The sequence below is a fragment of the Mus musculus genome, chromosome 15 (assembly GCF_000001635.26).
Source record: "Mus musculus strain C57BL/6J chromosome 15, GRCm38.p6 C57BL/6J".
NCBI classification, from domain to species: Eukaryota; Metazoa; Chordata; class Mammalia; order Rodentia; family Muridae; genus Mus; species Mus musculus.
In genome coordinates, this window is record NC_000081.6 from 103530080 (window position 1) to 103540124 (window position 10045).

General features: G+C 51.5%; 1 protein-coding gene across 2 annotated transcripts; it reads right to left on the minus strand.

Moving 5' to 3' along the window:
* Positions 1-199: 199 nt before the first annotated feature.
* Ppp1r1a (protein phosphatase 1, regulatory inhibitor subunit 1A) lies at positions 200-7948 on the minus strand. Of its 2 annotated transcripts, none has more exons than NM_021391.3 (7): positions 7716-7913; positions 4271-4331; positions 3378-3415; positions 2959-3022; positions 2247-2402; positions 1275-1381; positions 200-870 (listed from the first exon to the last, which is right to left on the minus strand). In NM_021391.3, the coding sequence occupies exons 1-7, from the start codon at positions 7797-7799 to the stop codon at positions 865-867; spliced, it is 516 nt and encodes a 171-aa protein (NP_067366.1). In that variant the 5' UTR covers positions 7800-7913; the 3' UTR covers positions 200-864. The 2 variants fall into 2 exon arrangements, 1 of the variants encoding a protein (NP_067366.1); XR_001781557.2 differs by having other exon boundaries at positions 598-870; positions 1275-1534; positions 7716-7948.
* Between the last annotated feature and the right edge of the window lie 2097 nt (positions 7949-10045).

Here is a 10045-nt window from a genome sequence, read left to right on the forward strand (position 1 = left end):
AAGATCTCTCATGTGTCTTTTATAGTGATCTTCTAAGCTGGACTAACCCTGCCATGGTATTTTCCTTGAGTGTTGGAGAGGGATTCAAGTGAAGCCTATCTGGGGGGTGGGGGTGGGGTGGGGTACACAGCTCTTCCCTGCCCAGGCTGTACTGTTTCCAGTTGTGTGGTACTGATGAAGAAAAGGGGGTGAAAGAATCTTGTCTTCTCCCTTCATCGCTTTAATTCTTTGGGAAAATCAGAATCAGCAGCAGAAGCCTGGCTAGGATCACAGACCATTTCTCTATTTGTGCATGGTGTTAGTCTTGCTCTGACCTTAGGATGTAGGACAATGGGAGAGGTGGCCCTTTGGGTTTCTAGCCACAGTGTTTTCTGACAGTCTTTGTGTCAGGTTTGTACAAGGAACAGTGGCCACAGAATTGGAGGTTTCTCAGGGAGCTAGGGACAAGATGCACTTCCCCTTTATGTCCAGCAGATGGCGCTTTGGCAAACCCTCACTGGTCTGGGTACCCGCTTTAGAGCAGCAGTCTCCCAAGTAGGCTAACCTGCTCTGTGGGCAGAGCTTTCCACAGTAACAAAGGAAAACCTTGAGGCGACCTCCTACTTCCAGACGTCTATTTTTCTATTTTGCTAGTGGAGGCTAGGCTTTTGTCAGTTTGCTATTTCCTTCCTTAATCGGTCCTGAGGGTGGGGGCAGTGGGGTGCAGACAAGAGCTGAAGGAGGAAGGGATCCCCGGGCTGGAAAGAAGAAAAGCTCCAAGGACCTAACACCAAATTTATCACTTTTTAAAAACAAGAGATTAAGAAACATCCAGTGTCCATGAATTTCCACACTGCAGTGGTGATCCCCGGATACCAACTTCTGTCAGACCTGTTTTGGGGGAGGAAAGGGGAGGTGACTGAGGGCCATAGATTCATCCTTCTTCCTGGCCAGCCCAGCTATTCACCTTCTGTCCTGCTGTGGATCTCAGTCCGAGCCCCATCTCTTCTAGGCCCACAGTACTTTGGTTCCAACTGCCCCTTATTAAAAAATAAAATTAAGTCTATGCTCTATTTCCATCACCTGTTCCAGAAGGTCTACACAACAAACTCTCCGTTTGATCCTCTCCGCAGTCACCTAATCCCTCCTCTCTTTGTCAGAGGGAGTCTCTTAGCACAAAGGCTAACTTTTTAGTGAATAAATAAAGCTGCTTCTTTGTCTACACGTTTGCTTCAAATACTAACCCATACAGCCTGCTCTCCTGAAGGCCCCAAAGTCTAGGCCAAGGGGCTTACCAAGCTGGCTCCCTGGGAATCCAGTGGTAGCATGTGGGCTGAAGAATCCTCTGTTCTGGGCTCCACACCACACTGCTCCTGAGTCTTGGGGTTGGATTCTGCAGACTCTAGGGAGGGAAAGTGGGCCATGGAGGGAGAGGCAACCCTTATAAAGGTGTGCAGCTGCTGAGAATGGGCCCAAGACCCATTGGGAGCAGATCTACCTTGCCGTCTGGGGTTTTTCTGATCACAGTTATTATGATAGCTTCACTATTTTCCCCCTGTAACCAGAGATTAAAAAGTAAAAATAAAACAAAACGAACCCCCCAAACCCTAAAAACTCACTAACTAAATATGTAAATAAATAAAAAAAAATTAGAGTTTAAACTCAAGTGATGTTACCTATCCCAGTTAGACACTGGATTGTAGGAAAAGAGTGTGCTTAATTACAGGATGCTCTGCTGGGTGTGTTATGTAACAGGAAATGTGTGTACTATATCACTTTCACACAATTGGAAATGGTCTGAATTCTGGAACGCATCTGGGAGAAGGGAATGTGGCTGTGGATTAGCACCACCAGCACCACATTCCTTGTATGGCAGGCTTTGTATGTGTCAGGTGTTGAGCCACACTCATTGGAAGACTCCAAAACAACTCCAGCAAAATAGACGCCAGCCCTGCTGGTAAAGTGGCCAGCGGTGAAGGCAGAACTGTAGCCCTGGCTCCCATACAGGGTCAAGTACTGATCTAAGTCTGATGGGGTTTCCCTCCTTTTCCAGCCAGGGCAGGATCTCTGGGGTCTAAGGTGGTAACTACAATTAGACAAAGTGAGTCAAATCATGCTGTATGGAATACACCCATGTCCTTGACTGGGCTTTTAGCTATTATTCCACCCTCTCAGGCTGTGATTCCTCCCTATACCCCAGTGGGTAAAGCTGTCTTCCTGCAAGGCTGGGGAACTGCATTCTGTTACCCTCCCAGGATTGTACATACTTTGTGCTGTCCCGGGGGTATCTGGCCTTGACGCCGAGCCTGTGTCTGGGATCCCAGGTGGGCAGGACTCCTGGTTCCCTGTGCTCTCAGTGGCTCCCTCAGGTTCTTCCCCTTGCTTCTGTTGCCCTAGGTGATGTTCAACCATCGTCTGGAGCTCTGGAGGCAGAGAGAAAGGGAGGAAACATTGGATATAACTGCCTAAAATCTCCTGTGAGAGGTCTCCTAAATTCACTAGTCCCACCATTGGGTCTGTGCATGTTGCTGGGTGCTTTAATTTCCCAGAACTGGGCTCTAAATTAGGAGGAACATTTGCTGGGCAATAAGGAGAGATGAAAGCAGGAGCATAATGTCTTTTCAAAGGCAAACAGAGGGGAAGAGCCTTTCAGTGCAGAAGACACTCCTAATGCACTAGGACCTGTGGTCTCTCCTTAGAGGCAGGAGAGAAGCCTCAATTTGGACTCAGGGAATATAGTACCTTGCATGAGCTGTGCTGATGAGGTTACATGTACTATTTCTCTGTCATAGTGAGGAGGTGGTATTCTGGTTTGGTCTAGGGACCAGCTTCCTCAAGCTACAGGAGCCTTCTTCACATCGCAATAACTCCACTCAAATAAAGGCAGACCCAGTAACCTCCCATTGACTCCCTGCAAAGGGTTACTAGATCTACTCTCCACTTTCAGCCAGATGAGAAATTGGGAAGGGGATGCCAAACCTTTCATGGTGGGTGTGGTCCTTGTCATCTTCTTCCGTTGCCGTGGAGACATTGACAAGGTGGACTGTGAAGGACACAGAGTCTGGATGGGTGCCAGCTCTTCCCACCCTTTTCTGCTTTGGCATGATTTTGGATTAGAGATTAGGGCAGGTGGGTTTTAGGAGCGAGAGGAAATTCTTGTTTCCAACAGGGTGAGCTTGGAGACAGTGTATGATGGCAGGGGGGCATGCATTTTTTGGGGTGCATAGAAGAGGACATCAAAGGTCCTACTGGTGAGGTACAAGGCTTTTGTTTTGGGTTCATGGGTGCTCTGGGTCTGTATATGCTAAGTGGTGCTCTCTTTACCGAGCTACACCCCAGATCTGGAGGATGAGGGTTTGGCTTTTGAGGCCTGGGCTGAATGGTAGGGGCCAGCTCACCTTGAGAAGTGAGTTGGGGATCCGGTCTTCATCTATTTCTGGGGGAAGTAGGGGAAAAACAGTGATAAGAGCAGGAAACCCAAAAGTTTCCTCAAGACCCGAGTTCTTAAGAAGAAGGTACACAGCAGATCCCCCTGTACTGTGGCTTGGCTTTGTCAAAACAGAGTGGACCCTCTGACCAGCCTAAGCCTGCATCCTGGCCTCAGGCTCTGAAGACTGTGAAGGCAAATGTGTGGCCCTTCGGCGTTTTTGTTTTTGTTTTTGTTTCCTCCTCTGCAGCATCCAGGTCTCTTTTCCCTTCTAGTCATTCTTTTACCCCCAGACCAGAGCTGAGCCTTCACAGGAGCAGGGCTCCCTGAGAGAGAATAGCAAACTCATTCTGGTCAGGGTCCATAGATGTGCACCATTTATGAAAGTTGGGGTGGGGAGAGCTGGAGACTTTGGCCCGATTTCAGACTAGCCTGGTCACTTTTTTACACTTACCAAGCTCCTCTGACATTCTCTAAGACCTTGTGTCCTCAGACCCTGGTGGGGAGTCTGGTGACCAGAATTCTAGCTGCTCCCTGAGCTGTTTCTAACCTCACCCTCTGGGGACCTGATGCTAGATGATGGAGACAATCTCTCCCCCTCACAGCTGTCACTACTGCATTTGGAGTGGAAATAGCAGACATCTTAGTTGCTGGAGAAAACTACAAGGCTGTTGTCACAGCAACCTGCACTAAATTGACCATCCTGATGCCTGGGGGCTTAGGAATCAGGTTGTCCCCTCCCCGCCTAGCAGATTTCCATGTTTGTAAAAGCAAAATAAATCTTGCTGAGTCAGCACGGGGAAATCTCTACTACTGAGGTCTGCCCTATCTCTCTAGCACCCATCCCCTCTTACAAGGGGTTACCTGGGGAGGACTGATCACTGGTCAGCACAAGTGTGGCAGGGGTGGGGCGGCGCCTCCGAATCTGGGTTAGGGGAGGAAGAATAAGAGGTCAAGTTCGCTAGGAATACCCCCCCCCAGTCCGATTCTGCACATCCCCCCAAAAGTTACTGGTTACTCTGGAGTTCCATTGGCCCATTCCCTTCTTCAGGGGTGAGCTGCTCTTGGGGACACAAGAAACTACACAGTCCCTTCCTTGTACTGTCTCTTCATCCTCTCCTTGTCCTCCCCAGCTCTCCTTTCGGAAACTCTGTCCACTCTGTGCATTGATTTCTGTCCATCCTGGATCAATGGTCAGAAATAACATGAGAGATCAGAGGGCTTTCCCTCAGACTCCAGTCCACCCCTGAAGCAGACATTAACCCTTTGTGGGCTCATACCTGTCTTCAGAAGGCCTCCCTCAGGTTCATCCACCATGAAGGAAGGGCTGAGTGCACCATTCCCCTGGCCACCACGGTCCCTCAATACTCTAAGGTTTCACTAGCCTTGGACACAATGGCTTTTTAATTGGCCAGGAATAGGGGAAGTGGTCCTAATGGTGAACAGGACTTGAGGAGGTAGAATCCTGGCCAGCCCCAGGGGAAATGATCATATAAAGCAGACCGGTGGCATGAGTTCCAACTGAATGCCCCCCTCCTGCTGCTGGCTTTTCTTCCTGTCCTGCTATCTATTAAGCTGATTGTTGCTGAATCCTATAGACTCTTAGGATGTGTAGTTTTTCCTTTTCTGGGGAAGGTTTGGAAGAGAGAGGCATCACATGGGTAGAGCTCCTGCTGTTCTCTCAGGGCTGTGGGTAGATAAAGCTAGCAGTCCTGGGGAAGCAGGGTCCAGTGAGGACGCAACGGATCAGATTTAGATCTGTTCATATTTGTCTCTTGTCATCATCAGCATTGGCAGTGGTGGCTGGAGGTGACAAGATACCTAGAAAGTGGGAATAGTAGGAAGGACTGTTTGAGCCAGAGAGGGGGCTCTTTCCAAAGAAAGAAACAGCATGTATGGAACAGAGTGACTTCTTGCTTCAGGGAAAACTAGTGGCATCTGCTTTTAGTGACATTTCAAGGTCCCAGCAGAGCCAGACCTCTGTGTGTGTGTGTGTGTGTGTGAATACTGAATGTGAATTGTCTCTGGCTGCTCCTGGTACAAGATGCTTCGTGTATGTGGGAGTGGGACCATCCCTTTGATCCCTTACTTTCTTTCTGTTTTGGTGGGGGTGGGGTTGCCACTGGAGAGTAGTGGAAGTGACTGAGACTGTGGAAGGGGTATCAGTGACTTGATGCAGTACCTGTATTGGGAACCCAAGGAGCCCATGACCAAAGGTCAGCAGGGCTCTGAGGTTGGACAGACTCTTACTTACCTTACTTAACAGACTCCCCCAACCCCCAACCCCAGACAGGGATTTGAAGCACTCTGAGTCTTTGAGAATTGTGGTGTTGAGGCAGGAGGCAGGAGGCAGGAGGCAGGAGGCAGGAGGCAGGAGGCAGGAGGCAGGAGGCAGGAGGCAGGAGGCAGGAGGAGACTCCCTGGATCCCAAGAGAGATGGCTCTTTTCTGTTTCTGCCCCTACCTAACCTAGCTCTCAAGGACATCTGAAGGTTGTGGAGGAGGGCTGTCCCCACACTCTGCTGTACACTTAGCTTCCCACTTTTTCTTCACCCTCCCACTTCCACCCCATGGAAGTTGGGGTAGGAGCTCCTGCTATGTTTGGTGCTTTTGCCTACATACTTGGTAACAGCAGGAAGAACCGGGGCAAACTTTCAGAGCCAGGAGACAGATTTCTGAAGACTAGAAAAGAGCAGACAGAGTCCCAGCTTTTCTCTCACTTTGACTCCCCAACACTGTCATGTGCCCTCTTGTGTTCCCTTGTCCCCAGCTCTGTAAACCAGCTGGCCAGCCCTCCTTCAAACCCCCTTTTTTTTTTTTTTTTTAGATTTATTTATTTATTATATGTAAGTACACTGTAGCTGTCTTCAGACACTCCAGAAGAGGGAGTCAGATCTTGTTACGGATGGTTGTGAGCCACCATGTGGTTGCTGGGATTTGAACTCTGGACCTTCGGAAGAGCAGTCGGGTGCTCTAACCCACTGAGCCATCTCACCAGCCCCTTCAAACCCCTTTGACACCAAACAGAAGCAGGTGTCAGGTCCTGTCTGCCATTGGGAGGCAGATCTCAGAACCTCTGGCTCCCACAGTCTCCACTTCTGGGCCTGCTTTCCTGTTTCAAAAGTCGTCTGAGCCAATCTGCTGTTTCTGGGCATAGGCATAGTCCATAGAAACAGTCTTCATTCTCCTCATCTCATGTGTGTGAGGTCTCAAACTCCCTCTCCAGCCCCTTGGTCCCCAGGTAGGGAGAGGAGAAGCTGGGTACCTGCTCCTCCCTGGATCTGAGAAGTAGAAGTTTCAAAGTGTACACCTGCTGGGTCCCTTTTCATCCACACCCAATTCTATGAATCGGCTCTAGCAATGTGGAAACCTTTTTCTCCTGCTCATCCCCAGAGGTCTGATTCTTTCAGGTGGAGAGCTTGACAGTGAGTGGCTGGGGGCAGGAGTCCTGGGGAGCTGGATGCTCTTGGGGAGGGATGGTCTTCACAATCCAGGGAATGCAAAAGAAGGCAGGCTGCAGATAGTAGCCCCTTCCATACGCTCACTGACGCTGACACACACTGCTCACTCACACACTGCCGCCTCTGCCAGGCTGCTCAGAGCTAAAAATAGGCCAGGCCAGGAGGCTGGGCCAGGGCCCTGCACTCCCACCCGATGAGCCAAGCTTTCTTGGTGGCTTGCTCGTGGCTAAGCTTGGACCCCAGGCCCAGACGCTCCAGATCGCCGCGCTGCGCCCCGCATCTCACCCCCACTCCCTACTCCATAGGGCAGAGTTATACCCAGGTCCCACGTGCTCTGACTTGCAGAAGGGAACATCAGCTTGCAGACCCCTCCACCCTCCCCCGTCCTTGCTCTAAAACTCCTCCATAGCTGTTCTCATCCCTTTGGGTGCCACACTCAGCCTCCAGATGACACGGAGGGGAGGAGAGCTGTCTCTTCTGCTCACTCGCCGCCCCCCGCCCGCAACATCCTCCCGGCAGTACCCTTCAGCTTACCAATGCCACTTAGCCGGGAAACTCTGGGGGTTGACTGGGTGTGAGGGGCTGTAAGGTCGCCAGTGAGGGAGGAGGGGTCGTGTCCCTATGGCTGGGCTGGGAGTGAACGATGCTCTTGGAGACACCCGCCACAGGGACCCATACTGGTGACCGAGGTGTGGCCTCGCTGTTGGGGGAGGGTATGGAGACCCCCATAAACTGGGCGAGTGCGTTCCTGAAGAGGTGTGGTGCCGCGCTGGGGCAAGGCAGGGATTCAAGTCTCACGGCCAGGTCCCCAGTCCTTCGCCGAGTCCTGCTGCCCCGCCCTGCCTGTACCTGCTCCGCCGCCTCCGGGTCCAGGTGAGGCTCCAGCAGCGGGACCGTAAACTGGATCTTCCGTGGGCTGTTGTCGGGCTCCATGGCTCCCGGTCAGGCAGCGGCGGACCTCGGGCTGGGGCGGGCGCGCTCCCTCTCTGTTGCGCTCCGGCCCTGGCCCCAGCCCGGCGCTCGGCTTGCAGCTCCTGGCTCGGCGCGCCCCGCTCCGCTTGGGGACTGTGTTGTTGCGGATTGGCTCGTCACCGTCCCTCCCGGCCCCCTCCTCCCCCAGTCCCGAGCCTTAACCCCGTCGTGGCTGTGCTGGCGGCTGTGCAGGTCGCCGCCCCTCAAGCTAAGGATCCAGACCCCGGTTGGTCGCTGTCCTAGACCACCCGCGGGCCGGCATCCAGGTATTTTAGAATTCTGGGCAGGGGGTGGGTGTGGAAAGGTTTTATCAAGAACTTCTTCAAGCTGGTGCAGGTTTCATGGTCTGGAAAAAAGAAAGGACACAGCTCCAGAGGTAGATTATGTTTATGATCTAAAGGAGATTTCACAAAGAGAAAAGATTGAAAGGAGATTTAGGTACACAGCAGGAGGGATTAAAGTTAGACTGGGAGGGAACTTCCCCTTGAGGCCAATTACTAGAGTGGATGTGAAAACTTTGAGGGCAGGTGCGAGCTTTGGCTACTGTTCAGGGAACACTCCTGGACAAGAGAGAGAAGAGGGGAAGCTCTCAGAGAGTCGGCAGAGTAAGACTCTTTGGAGTGTGAGTGGACCAAGGGCTTGGGGAGAGGGCCATTTAGGGTAAAGAAGAAGCCATGGAGGTGAAAGCCAATCCTGCTTGTGAAATAGATTTCACTTTCTGCTTGCTACATTGTGAGCTGCAAAGTAGGTGAAAGGCCTTTAAGGGGATTACAGGGATGGGGATGGGGAGTGGAGGACACCCCACCGGGGTGGCCTGTTTACAGATGGCTGGTGTCCACTTTCACTGTTGGCAGGACAATGAAAATGCTCTGCCCTGCTCTGTCGTGACTATTGGCATGGAAGTTAGACTACTAGAAGAACTTACTGGGTTGGTATGGGATCAACATGCCACTCGGTACTAACCAGTGAAGGCGACAGGATATTCATAGGAACTGAAGTGCTCTGTACTAGGGTTAGGGTCACTAGACAGAGAGAGGTGGGTGCTGGAGAGGTGGAAGGGTTCCTAATGTATTCAGGAGGCACAGTGGAACTGAGATAGAGAAGGAGAAGGCCTATAGTGCTGAAGGGGGGGTATGGAAGTACGGGGAGATCAGTTTCTTTGTAGTCTTAAACTGAACAGAGGGCAGGGTCTATCTAGGTTTAAGCTTGGCTCCAGGGGAATGGGGCCTTGGTCATCCCCCACTCTAGGGGGCAGCTTTAAACCTCAGTCTGGAGTTCTCTGGTGTGTTTTCCATGGCCCCTTCCCCTCTTCCCTCCAAAAATAGCCCCACCCTCACCCCCTTCCTCCCCTAGGGATCCTTTTACACAGCAGACAGGCTCAGCTTTCTCCAGGGCAAGGCCAGGTTGCAGCCACTCAGCAGCCCTGAAGGTTCTATAGCCAGTTGCTCCTCCATTTGCTGTTGAAGTAATGGGACTCTGGGAATGCTTCTCCCAGCCTTTTTGCTCTGTTTGGATAGTAGGGAAAATGTTCAGTGTCCCTGGATCCCAATGTCTGTTTACCCACATCCCAGTGCAATGTGCACGGAGAGGTGATGAATCAATAATATGGGAGACAGGGCAGACGGTGTCTTAGGGCTGGGCCATTATTTTCCTTCTCTTTGCTTCTCCCTCCCACACATACACTTAGGGGCATAGTGCTTCTAGAGAGGGACATTCTCTATCCTCTTGGCCAGGCCTGGATGACCTGAAGGGACAGTCCCCACCCCTGATTCAGGAGCTCAGCCCCCATCTTCTTTGTAGTGTTAGAATTTCCATGTTTCATAGCTGAGGATCCGTGGAGCAAGGGACCTGACACAGAGGCAGGCCACATCTAAGGTAGTGCTGGGGGGAATACTGGCTTGTTTCATGTAGAATTCCAGCTTGAAGGCTTCTCTATTTGGGCTGTTATGAGATTCCACTATTATGGGGTAGTCCAGTTTGCTTAGATTTCTTCCATGTTCCTTTATTTCTCTCAAATTTCAGCCCTGGGATTCCCTTCTCAACCCCCCAGATTCTGACTTTCCTTGATCTGAAAGTTCCAGGCTAGGTGGGGGCCAAGAGATACTTAGGGGAGATGAAAAGAGGGGTCTTGAGAGCAGCTGGAGAGGAGTGGTGGTTGAATATAGTGGGTTGGGAGAGGTGGTGGTTAGAGAAGAGAGCCCGTGGAA